General features: G+C 43.3%; 1 protein-coding gene across 2 annotated transcripts in view; it reads left to right on the top strand.

Annotated features, from left to right (window-relative positions):
* INPP1 (inositol polyphosphate-1-phosphatase) overlaps positions 1-13,228 on the top strand; it is a 472,347-nt gene that overhangs the window by 309,843 nt on the left and 149,276 nt on the right. For both annotated transcript variants that reach the window (XM_069733793.1, XM_069733792.1), the window contains exon 4: positions 3,090-3,290. In XM_069733793.1, coding sequence (XP_069589894.1) covers positions 3,090-3,290 — 201 coding nt within the window. The remainder of the gene's footprint in view (positions 1-3,089; positions 3,291-13,228) is intronic.

Genomic DNA, 13,228 nt, shown 5'->3' with positions numbered 1-13,228 from the left:
GAAAAATTATTTTTTATTTTCATGGCTCTGCGTTATAAACTTCTGTGAAGCACCTGGGGGTTCAAAGTGCTTACCTCACATCTAGATAAGTTCCTTGGGGGGTCTAGTTTCCAAAATGAGGTCACTTGTGGGGGAGCTCCAATGCTTAGGCACGCAGGGGCTCTCCAAACGCGACATGGTGTCCGCTAACAATTGGAGATAATTTTCCATTCAAAAAGTCAAAAGGCGCTCCTTCCCTTCCGAGCCTTACCATGTGCCTAAACAGTGGTTTACCCCCACATGTGAGGTATCGGTGTACTCAGGAGAAATTGCCCAACAAATTTTAGGATCCATTTTATCCTGTTGCCCATGTGAAAATGAAAAAATTGAGGCTGAAAAATTTTTTTTGTGAAAAAAAAGTACTTTTTCATTTTTACGGATCAATTTGTGAAGCACCTGGGGGTTTAAAGTGCTCACTATGCATCTAAATAAGTTCCTTGAGGTGTCTAGTTTCCAAAATGGGGTCACTTGTGGGGGAGCTCCAATTTTTAGGCACACGGGGGCTCTCCAAACGTCACATGGTGTCCGCTAAAGAGTGCAGCCAATTTTTCATTCAAAAAGTCAAATGGCGCTCCTTCCCTTCCAAGCCCTGCCGTGCGCCCAAACAGTGGTTTACCCCCACATATGAGGTATCAGCGTACTCAGGACAAATTGGACAACAACTTTCGTGGTTCAGTTTCTCCTTTTACCATTGGGAAAATAAAAAAATTGTTGCTAAAAATCATTTTTGTGACTAAAAAGTAAAATGTTCATTTTTTCTTCCATGTTGCTTCTGCTGCTGTGAAGCACCTGAAGGATTAATAAACTTCTTGAATGTGGTTTTGTGCACCTTGAGGGGTGCAGTTTTTAGAATGGTGTCACTTTTGGGTATTTTCAGCCATATAGACCCCTCAAACTGACTTCAAATGTGAGGTGGTCCCTAAAAAAAAATGGTTTTGTAAATTTCGTTGTAAAAATGAGAAATCGCTGGTCAAATTTTAACCCTTATAACTTCCTAGCAAAAAAAAATTTTGTTTCCAAAATTGTGCTGATGTAAAGTAGACATGTGGGAAATGTTATTCATTAACTATTTTGTGTCACATAACTCTCTGGTTTAACAGAATAAAAATTCAAAATGTGAAAATTGCAAAATTTTCAAAATTTTCACCAAATGTCCGTTTTTATAACAAATAAACACAGAATTTATTGACCAAAATTTACCACTAACATGAAGCCCAATATGTCACGAAAAAAACAATCTCAGAACCGCTAGGATCCATTGAAGCGTTCCTGAGTTATTACCTCATAAAGGGGCACTGGTCAGAATTGCAAAAAATGGCCAGGTCATTAAGGTCAAAATAGGCTGGGTCATGAAGGGGTTAAAAAAGACTTAAAATAAAAAATAAACATATACTCACCTTCCGAAGGCCCCTTGTAGTCCTGGCACCTGTGTGCGGTGCACGCGGCAGCTTCCGGACCCAGGGTTGGTATGAGCACAGGACCTGTGATGACGTCGCGGTAACATGACCTTGACGTCATGGAAGGTCCTTCTCGCATAGCATCCTTGGCACCGGAACCTGCCGAGGACAGCATGCCATGTCGGAGGGTGAGAATAACCTTTTTTTTTTTTATTATTATTTGTAACATTAGATCGTTTTACTATTGATGCTGCATACGCAGCATCAATAGTAAAAAGTTGGTCACACAGGGTTAATAGCTGCATTAATGGACTGCGTTACACCGCGGAATAACGCGGTCCATTAACGCTGCCATTAACCCTGTGTGAGGGCTGACTGGAGGGGAGTATGGAGCGGGCACTGACTGCGGGGAGGAAGGAGCGGCCATTTTGCTGCCGGACTGTGCCCGTCGCTGATTGGTCGTGGGGTGTTTTTGCCACGAGCAATCAGCGACTTGGATTTCCATGACAGATAGAGGCCGCGACCAATGAATATCCATGACAGACAGACGGAAATGACCCTTAAATAATTATATAGTAGATTCTAGCACTCTGTCAATGCAACATGGAGCTTGGACACAAATATACATGTTCCTCCGTGAGTAGCAGATCTCTTTGGAAATCATTATTATTATTATTTATTGTTATAGCGCCATTTATTCCATGGCGCTTTACATGTGAGGAAAGGTATACATAATAAAAACAAGTACAATAATCTTAAACAATACAAGTCATAACTGGTACAGGAGGAGAGAGAACCCTGCCCGCGAGGGCTCACAATCTACAAGGGATGGGTGAGAATACAGTAGGTGAGGATAGAGCTGGTCATGAAGCAATCAATCTGTCATTAGAGATTAGGATGTTATAGTGGCAGCCTGATGTATCTAGGGTGACAAAAACACCCCTGAAATGATCAGGTTTCTATCCCAAAAAAGGCTCTTCAGTGATTAAAGAGGGCATTGTGTTCTGTAATGAGACCCTAATGCTGGAAGCATTTTTCTTTGTTCATACTATTGCAATAGAAACCCCTATCCTCATTTAGACATTTTAGGCCAGTAAAATAGAGAGAGGAGAAGAGCTAGCAGACACTAGATTTCTACATATTTTTTTCTGTGCACAGAGTTATACTCGCATAACTCAGAACCACAATAAAATGATGATCTCAGTTGAAATGATGTAACATTTGCACAGTTACTTAAATGGGCTGTGATGGTTCAAAGGAAATAATAAACAAAGTATAATCACCTACTGGATTGGCATGGCTCCACTGTCGTACTGCCAGCACTACCTTCTGGACAGAATGTGCGTGCTGCTGAAGTCACCTGATAATGCTCCCCCACCTTGTTGGAAGCAAGAGAATGGAGCCAAGTAGGGTACAGCAAGCTTAATGTGTGTGTGTGTTGACTGTTGCGTTTGTGTTTTTTTTTTTGGGGGGGGGTGTGGGGGGAGGGGGTAGGGGGTTTAACATTTGAACCATGCAGGGATGTTAAGTAAGTTTGTAGCAATGCATGATTTACCTATTGTTTGTTTGTGAACATTCTTTTTTTTCTTTTTATATGGTTGACACCGAAAAGTATATTCGTTATTATCATGCTAATTTGTTTTTCATTTGTAGGAGAGAAAATAATCGTTAAAGTCTGCCCTACAGAGGCAGAAACTGCCAGCCTACTGCAGCAGGTACTAGATAACAATAAAGCTGCAGCCAAGACCTTAGCAAGAACTGTTCACCAGGAAGTGAGTCTGACAGATGAGGCTTTAGATGCTGTCAGTGTGTGCATTCCTCTAGAAAATATTGCAGTTTGGGTGGATCCCATTGGTGAGTTAAATGCCAGGCTTTAATCTTTGTATACAGAAATTTGAAATGATTTCCTTGCACATGCATGTATTATTATTATTATTATTTATTGTTATAGCGCCATTTATTCCATGGCGCTTTACATGTGAGGAGGGGTATACATAATAAAAACAAGTACAATAATTTTAAACAATACAAGTCATAACTGGTACAGGAGGGAGTGAGGACCCTGCCCGCGAAGGCTCACAATCTACAAGGGATTGGTAACATAGTTAGTAAGTAAGGCCGAAAAAAGACATTTGTCCATCCAGTTCAGCCTATAAGGTAAGAATAAGGTAAGGTAAGAATACAGTAGGTGAGGATAGAGCTGGTCATGCAGCGGTTTGGTCGATCGGTGGTTACTGCAGGTTGTAGGCTATGTATAAAAGATCTTGGTAGGATCATCCAACAGTCTGATGTGTATGGTGGCCTCCTGGCTCTTCACTAATGGATGATGTCAGGAGAAAGAAGGATGTGAGATGCTGTATTTCCATTACCTATCCTTTTGTTATAGGGCAAAGTAAGCTGCCTCTAGAGGATTCTGGCAGCACCACTCTCAACTCACAGGGGTGCTCTGCTTAGTCAAGTATTCTGTCAATATGGGGGAATCAAAGAGATAGCTGTGCATTGGTTTCAGTCTGGCACTACTGAACAATCTGCTAATTGTAGTAGTGTCTTTTCTCTCACCCATCTAAATTCTCCACCCCACTATTGGATTGCTATGGCAGGCAGCACACTACGGAAGGCCCTTGTTGAAGCCACCTTTTGTTTTCTAACAAAGGCCAGCTTGTGGCTGTGCTTCATTGGATTTTGTTGGGTGTTTTTATTTATTTTTTTAAATATACATTCCACATAGCACATTGACATCTTCCCTGGGTGAGACAGATCCACTAAGAGATTACTTTTAGTGATGTAGAGGTGCTTTGGCATTTCCCTGTTATTTCATACCTATGCTTTCGATAAGTTATTGACCCTTAAAAGTTTGACATAGTTGTAATAGTACTTACTTGGAGACTCAGGTAGCCATGTTATTTTTACCTGCATAGTTAATAACACAAAAATGAAACCTAAAAAACAATGACTGGAATTGTGGGACTTAGTTTTTTCATAATTTTCCTCCACTTAGAATTGTTATCCTGTTTTTCAGTACCTTTATATGGTTTAATAAATGGTGGCATTAAAAACTACCAGGCAAAATGGAGAAATGTAAACTAGCACCGGAACTGGAAAAAAAAATACAAAGTTTATTCACAAATACATAAAAAAAACCAAGAGGGTAGAAACCATCACAGAAACGAGGACATGTGAAACCTTACGCGTTTTGGACCATACTGGGCCATACTCATAGGTTTGATAATGTTGAATAAGGACAAGTACGAGGGGCGATCCAAAAGTAATGATAATCAATACTAAACACAATGAATATAGTCAAAAAATAAATTTATTTTTCTACATAGTCTCCTAACAAGTCTATACATTTAGTCCATCTCTTTTCTAAACTTAGAATTCCCTTCGAAAAAAATTCTTGATCTTGACCCTCAAAAAAATCCCCAACAGCGGTTATCACGTCGCTATTGTCGTCAAATTTCTTGCCCCGGAGGTGTTCCTTGAGACGAGGAAAGAGAAAGAAGTCACTGGGGGCTAGATCTGGTGAATAGGGGGGGGTGTTCCACCAGTTCAAAGCCCGCTTCTTGAATGGTAGCCTGTTGTGAATTCTGTGGCAGAGCTCCCTCCTGTGGTCACAAGTGGTACTTCGGCTAATTCTCTCTGTGAGCTTCCGTTGGTGGAGGAAAGTGGTACTGCGGCTTCTGAGTTTCCTTCCTCAGGTGTTGTGGTGAAGTCGTTAGGTGCTGCTCTATTTAACTCCACCTAGTGCTTTGATCCTGGCCTCCAGTCAATGTTCTAGTATTGGACCTGTTTCCTCCTGGATCGTTCCTGTGGCCTGCTGCTCTGCATAGCTAAGTTCCTCTTTGCTATTTGTTTGCTGTTTTTTTTTTTTTTGTCCAGCTTGTCAATTTGTTTTTTTCTGCTTGCTGGAAGCTCTGGGACGCAGAGGGTGTACCTCCGTGCCGTTAGTTCGGTACGGAGGGTCTTTTTGCCCCCTTTGCGTGGTTTTTGTAGGCTTTTGTGTTGACCGCAAAGTTACCTTTCCTATCCTCGCTCTGTTCAGAAAGTTGGGCCTCACTTTGCTAAATCTATTTCATCTCTACGTTTGTCTTTTCATCTTAACTCACAGTCATTATATGTGGGGGCTGCCTTTTCCTTTGGGGTATTTCTCTGAGGCAAGGTAGGCTTATTTTCTATCTTCAGGCTAGCTAGTTTCTCAGGCCGTGCCGAGTTGCATAGGGAGCGTTAGGCGCAATCCACGGCTGCCTTTAGTGTGGTTTGAGAGGATTAGGGATTGCGGTCAACAGAGTTCCCACGTCTCAGAGCTCGTTCTTGTTTTTTGGGTTATTGCCAGGTCACTGTATGCGCGCTGACCTCTATGTCCATTGTGGTACTGAATTACCTTTCATAACAGTAACATAGTAACATAGTAACATAGTTAGTAAGGCCGAAAAAAGACATTTGTCCATCCAGTTCAGCCTATATTCCATCATAATAAATACCCAGATCTACGTCCTTCTACAGAACCTAATAATTGTATGATACAATATTGTTCTGCTCCAGGAAGACATCCAGGCCTCTCTTGAACCCCTCGACTGAGTTCGCCTTCACCACCTCCTCAGGCAAGCAATTCCAGATTCTCACTGCCCTAACAGTAAAGAATCCTCTTCTATGTTGGTGGAAAAACCTTCTCTCCTCCAGACGCAAAGAATGCCCCCTTGTGCCCGTCACCTTCCTTGGTATAAACAGATCCTCAGCGAGATATTTGTATTGTCCCCTTATATACTTATACATGGTTATTAGATCGCCCCTCAGTCGTCTTTTTTCTAGACTAAATAATCCTAATTTCGCTAATCTATCTGGGTATTGTAGTTCTCCCATCCCCTTTATTAATTTTGTTCCCCTCCTTTGTACTCTCTCTAGTTCCATTATATCCTTCCTGAGCACCGGTGCCCAAAACTGGACACAGTACTCCATGTGCGGTCTAACTAGGGATTTGTACAGAGGCAGTATAATGCTCTCATCATGTGTATCCAGACCTCTTTTAATGCACCCCATGATCCTGTTTGCCTTGGCAGCTGCTGCCTGGCACTGGCTGCTCCAGGTAAGTTTATCATTAACTAGGATCCCCAAGTCCTTCTCCCTGTCAGATTTACCCAGTGGTTTCCCGTTCAGTGTGTAATGGTGATATTGATTCCCTCTTCCCATGTGTATAACCTTACATTTATCATTGTTAAACCTCATCTGCCACCTTTCAGCCCAAGTTTCCAACTTATCCAGATCCATCTGTAGCAGAATACTATCTTCTCTTGTATTAACTGCTTTACATAGTTTTGTATCATCTGCAAATATCGATATTTTACTGTGTAAACCTTCTACCAGATCATTAATGAATATGTTGAAGAGAACAGGTCCCAATACTGACCCCTGCGGTACCCCACTGGTCACAGCGACCCAGTTAGAGACTATACCATTTATAACCACCCTCTGCTTTCTATCACTAAGCCAGTTACTAACCCATTTACACACATTTTCCCCCAGACCAAGCATTCTCATTTTGTGTACCAACCTCTTGTGCGGCAAGGTATCAAACGCTTTGGAAAAATCGAGATATACCACGTCCAATGACTCACCGTGGTCCAGCCTATAGCTTACCTCTTCATAAAAACTGATTAGATTGGTTTGACAGGAGCGATTTCTCATAAACCCATGCTGATATGGAGTTAAACAGTTATTCTCATTGAGATAATCCAGAATAACATCCCTCAGAAACCCTTCAAATATTTTACCAACAATAGAGGTTAGACTTACTGGCCTATAATTTCCAGGTTCACTTTTAGAGCCCTTTTTGAATATTGGCACCACATTTGCTATGCGCCAGTCCTGCGGAACAGACCCTGTCGCTATAGAGTCACTAAAAATAAGAAATAATGGTTTATCTATTACATTACTTAGTTCTCTTAGTACTCGTGGGTGTATGCCATCCGGACCCGGAGATTTATCTATTTTAATCTTATTTAGCCGGTTTCGCACCTCTTCTTGGGTTAGATTGGTGACCCGTAATATAGGGTTTTCATTGTTTCTTGGGATTTCACCTAGCATTTCATTTTCCACCGTGAATACCGTGGAGAAGAAGGTGTTTAATATGTTAGCTTTTTCCTCGTCATCTACAACCATTCTTTCCTCACTATTTTTTAAGGGGCCTACATTTTCAGTTTTTATTCTTTTACTATTGATATAGTTGAAGAACAGTTTGGGATTAGTTTTACTCTCCTTAGCAATGTGCTTCTCTGTTTCCTTTTTGGCAGCTTTAATTAGTTTTTTAGATAAAGTATTTTTCTCCCTATAGTTTTTTAGAGCTTCAATGGTGCCATCCTGCTTTAGTAGTGCAAATGCTTTCTTTTTACTGTTAATTGCCTGTCTTACTTCTTTGTTTAGCCACATTGGGTTTTTCCTATTTCTAGTCCTTTTATTCCCACAAGGTATAAACCGCTTACACTGCCTATTTAGGATGTTCTTAAACATTTCCCATTTATTATCTGTATTCTTATTTCTGAGGATATTGTCCCAGTCTACCAGATTAAGGGCATCTCTAAGCTGGCCAAACTTTGCCTTCCTAAAGTTCAGTGTTTTTGTGACTCCCTGACAAGTCCCCCTAGTGAAAGACAGGTGAAACTGTACAATATTGTGGTCGCTATTTCCTAGATGCCCGACCACCTGCAGATTTGTTATTCTGTCAGGTCTATTAGATAGTATTAGGTCTAAAAGTGCTGCTCCTCTGGTTGGATTCTGCACTAGTACTGGAGGCCATAAGTACTAATGATTCTCAATAGAGGGAAAAAAGAAGTTCTGAGACCATTTTTTTTCTTTGCACTGTGTTTTGCCTTTTTTTTCCCCTAGACATTTGGGTGGTTCAGGACACAGGTGTAGCGATGGACATTAAAGGTCTGTCTTCATGTGTGGATCAGCTCACGGCAAGAGTACAAAGTATTCAAGACTTTGTGGTTCAGAATTCTATGTTGGAACCGAGAATTCCTATTCCTGATTTGTTTTTTGGAGATAGAACTAAATTTCTGAGTTTCAAAAATAATTGTAAACTATTTCTGGCTTTGAAACCTCGCTCCTCTGGTGACCCAGTTCAACAAGTTAGAATCGTTATTTCTTTTTTGCGTGGCGACCCTCAGGACTGGGCATTTTCTCTTGCGTCAGGAGATCCTGCATTAAGTAATATCGATGCGTTTTTCCTGGCGCTCGGATTGCTGTACGATGAGCCTAATTCTGTGGATCAGGCAGAGAAGAATTTGCTGGCTCTGTGTCAGGATGAAATAGAGGTATATTGTCAGAAATTTAGAAAGTGGTCCGTACTCACTCAGTGGAATGAAGGTGCGCTCGCAGCTATTTTCAGAAAAGGTCTCTCTGAAGCCTTTAAGGATGTCATGGTGGGATTTCCTATGCCTGCTGGTCTGAATGAGTCTATGTCTTTGGCCATTCAGATCGGTCGACGCTTGCGCGAGCGTAAATCTGTGCACCATTTGGCGGTATTACCTGAGCTTAAACCTGAGCCTATGCAGTGTGATAGGACTTTGACCAGAGTTGAACGGCAAGAATACAGACGTCTGAATGGGCTGTGTTTCTACTGTGGTGATTCCACTCATGCTATCTCTGATTGTCCTAAGCGCACTAAGCGGTTCGCTAGGTCTGCCACCATTGGTACGGTACAGTCAAAATTTCTTCTGTCCGTTACCTTGATCTGCTCTTTGTCATCGTATTCTGTCATGGCATTTGTGGACTCAGGCGCTGCTCTGAATTTGATGGACTTGGAGTATGCTAGGCGTTGTGGGTTTTTCTTGGAGCCCTTGTAGTGTCCTATTCCATTGAGAGGAATTGATGCTATGCCTTTGGCCAAGAATAAGCCTCAGTACTGGACCCAGCTGACCATGTGCATGGCTCCTGCACATCAGGAGGTTATTCGCTTTCTGGTGTTGCATAATCTGCATGATGTGGTCGTGTTGGGGTTGCCATGGCTACAAGTCCATAATCCAGTATTAGATTGGAAATCCATGTCTGTGTCCAGCTGGGGTTGTCAGGGGGTACATGGTGATGTCCCATTTCTGACTATTTCGTCATCCACCCCTTCTGAGGTTCCTGAGTTCTTGTCTGATTACCGGGATGTATTTGATGAGCCCAAGTCCGATACCCTACCTCCGCATAGGGATTGTGATTGTGCTATCGATTTGATTCCTGGTAGTAAATTCCCAAAAGGTCGACTGTTTAATTTGTCTGTGCCTGAGCACGCCGCTATGCGGAGTTATGTGAAGGAGTCTTTGGAGAAGGGGCATATTTGCCCGTCATGGTCGCCATTAGGAGCAGGGTTCTTTTTTGTAGCCAAGAAGGATGGTTCACTGAGACCTTGTATAGATTACCGCCTTCTAAATAAGATCACGGTTAAATTTCAGTACCCCTTGCCATTGTTATCTGATTTGTTTGCTCGGATTAAGGGGGCTAGTTGGTTCACCAAGATAGATCTTCGTGGTGCGTATAATCTTGTGCGTATTAAGCGAGGTGATGAGTGGAAAACTGCATTTAATACGCCCGAGGGCCATTTTGAGTATCTAGTAATGCCATTCGGACTTGCCAATGCTCCATCAGTGTTTCAGTCCTTTATGCATGACATCTTCCGAGAGTACCTGGATAAATTCCTGATTGTGTACTTAGATGACATTTTGATCTTCTCGGATGATTGGGAGTCTCATGTGAAGCAGGTCAGAACGGTGTTTCAGGTCATGTGTGCTAATTCTTTGTTTGTGAAGGGATCAAAGTGTCTCTTTGGTGTTCAGAAGGTTTCATTTTTGGGGTTCATCTTTTCCCCTTCTACTATCAAGATGGACCCTGTTAAGGTCCAAGCCATCCATAATTGGACTCAGCCGACATCTCTGAAAAGTCTGCAAAAGTTCCTGGGCTTTGCTAATTTTTATCGTCGCTTCATCTGCAATTTTTCTAGTATTGCTAAACCATTGACCGATTTGACCAAGAAAGGTGCTGATGTGGTCAATTGGTCTTCTGCTGCTGTGGAAGCTTTTCAAGAGTTGAAGCGTCGTTTTTCTTCTGCCCCTGTGTTGTGTCAACCAGATGTTTCGCTTCCGTTCCAGGTCGAGGTTGATGCTTCTGAGATTGGAGCAGGGGCTGTTTTGTCGCAGAGAAGTTCTGATTGCTCGGTGATGAAACCATGCGCCTTCTTTTCCAGGAAGTTTTCGCCTGCTGAGCGAAATTATGATGTGGGCAATCGAGAGTTGCTGGCCATGAAGTGGGCATTCGAGGAGTGGCGTCATTGGCTTGAAGGAGCTAAGCATCGCGTGGTGGTCTTGACTGATCATAAGAACTTGACTTATCTCGAGTCCGCCAAGCGGTTGAATCCTAGACAAGCTCGTTGGTCGTTGTTTTTTGCCCGTTTTGACTTTGTGATTTCATACCTTCCGGGCTCTAAAAATGTGAAGGCGGATGCTCTGTCTAGGAGTTTTGTGCCCGACTCTCTGGGTGTATCTGAGCCGGCGGGTATCCTCAAAGAGGGAGTAATTGTGTCTGCCATCTCCCCTGATTTGCGGCGGGTGCTGCAAAAATTTCCGGCTAATAAACCTGATCGTTGCCCAGCGGAGAAACTGTTTGTCCCTGATAGGTGGACGAATAAAGTTATCTCTGAGGTTCATTGTTCAGTGTTGGCTGATCATCCTGGAATCTTTGGTACCAGAGATTTGGTGGCTAGATCCTTTTGGTGGCCGTCTCTGTCGCGGGATGTGCGTACTTTTGTGCAGTCCTGTGGGATTTGTGCTCGGGCTAAGCCCTGCTGTTCTCGTGCCAGTGGGTTGCTTTTGCCCTTGCCGGTCCCGAAGAGGCCTTGGACACATATCTCTATGGATTTTATTTCAGATCTTCCCGTCTCTCAAAAGATGTCAGTCATTTGGGTGGTCTGTGATTGCTTCTCTAAGATGGTCCATTTGGTACCCTTGTCTAAATTGCCTTCCTCCTCTGATTTGGTGCCATTGTTTTTCCAGCATGTGGTTCGTTTACATGGCATTCCAGAGAATATCGTTTCTGACAGAGGTTCCCAGTTTGTTTCGAGGTTTTGGCGAGCCTTTTGTGGTAGGATGGGCATTGACTTGTCTTTTTCCTCGGCTTTCCATCCTCAGACTAATGGCCAGACCGAACAAACCAATCAGACCTTGGAAACATATCTGAGATGTTTTGTTTCTGCTGATCAGGATGACTGGGTGTCCTTTTTGCCTTTGGCTGAGTTCGCCCTTAATAATGGGGCCAGCTCGGCTACCTTGGTTTCACCGTTTTTCTGCAACTCTGGGTTCCATCCTCGTTTCTCTTCAGGGCAGGTTGAGTCTTCGGACTGTCCTGGTGTGGATACGGTGGTGGACAGGTTGCAGCAGATTTAGACTCATGTAGTGGACAATTTGACTTTGTCCCAGGAGAAGGCTCAACGTTTCGCTAATCGCAGACGCTGTGTGGGTCCCCGACTTCGGGTTGGGGACTTGGTTTGGTTATCTTCTCGTCATATTCCTATGAAGGTTTCCTCTCCTAAGTTTAAACCTCGTTTTATTGGTCCATATAGGATTTCTGAGGTTCTTAATCCTGTGTCTTTTCGTCTGACCCTTCCAGATTCTTTTTCCATACATAACGTATTCCATAGGTCATTGTTGCGGAGATACGTGGCACCTATGGTTCCATCTGTTGATCCTCCTGCCCCGGTTTTGGTGGAGGGGGAGTTGGAGTATATTGTGGAGAAGATTTTGGATTCTCGTGTTTCAAGGCGGAAACTCCAGTATCTGGTTAAGTGGAAGGGTTATGCTCAGGAAGATAATTCCTGGGTCTTTGCCTCTGATGTCCATGCTCCCGATCTTGTTCGTGCCTTTCATATGGCTCATCCGGGTCGTCCTGGGAGCTCTGGTGAGGGTTCGGTGACCCCTCCTCAAGGAGGGGGGGTACTGTTGTGAATTCTGTGGCAGAGCTCCCTCCTGTTGTCACAAGTGGTACTTCGGCTGATTCTCTCTGTGAGCTTCCGTTGGTGGAGGAAAGTGGTACTGCGGCTTCTGAGTTTCCTTCCTCAGGTGTTGTGGTGAAGTCGTTAGGTGCTGCTCTATTTAACTCCACCTAGTGCTTTGATCCTGGCCTCCAGTCAATGTTCTAGTATTGGACCTGTTTCCTCCTGGATCGTTCCTGTGGCCTGCTGCTCTGCATAGCTAAGTTCCTCTTTGCTATTTGTTTGCTGTTTTTTTTTGTCCAGCTTGTCAATTTGTTTTTTTCTGCTTGCTGGAAGCTCTGGGACGCAGAGGGTGTACCTCCGTGCCGTTAGTTCGGTACAGAGGGTCTTTTTGCCCCCTTAGGATTTTGTGTTGACCGCAAAGTTACCTTTCCTATCCTCGCTCTGTTCAGAAAGTTGGGCCTCACTTTGCTAAATCTATTTCATCTCTACGTTTGTCTTTTCATCTTAACTCACAGTCATTATATGTGGGGGCTGCCTTTTCCTTTGGGGTATTTCTCTGAGGCAAGGTAGGCTTATTTTCTATCTTCAGGCTAGCTCGTTTCTCAGGCCGTGCCGAGTTGCATAGGGAGCGTTAGGCGCAATCCACGGCTGCCTTTAGTGTGGTTTGAGAGGATTAGGGATTGCGGTCAACAGAGTTCCCACGTCTCAGAGCTCGTTCTTGTTTTTTGGGTTATTGCCAGGTCACTGTATGCGCGCTGACCTCTATGTCCATTGTGGTACTGAATTACCTTTCATAACAGTAGCCATGGCAACAGCAGCTTTGTGA

This window comes from Ranitomeya imitator, chromosome 7, assembly GCF_032444005.1.
Source record: "Ranitomeya imitator isolate aRanImi1 chromosome 7, aRanImi1.pri, whole genome shotgun sequence".
In the NCBI taxonomy this organism is placed as follows: Eukaryota; Metazoa; Chordata; class Amphibia; order Anura; family Dendrobatidae; genus Ranitomeya; species Ranitomeya imitator.
The sequence above is the reverse complement of the archived record's forward strand: the minus strand, read 5'-3'. Positions and strand labels throughout refer to the sequence as shown.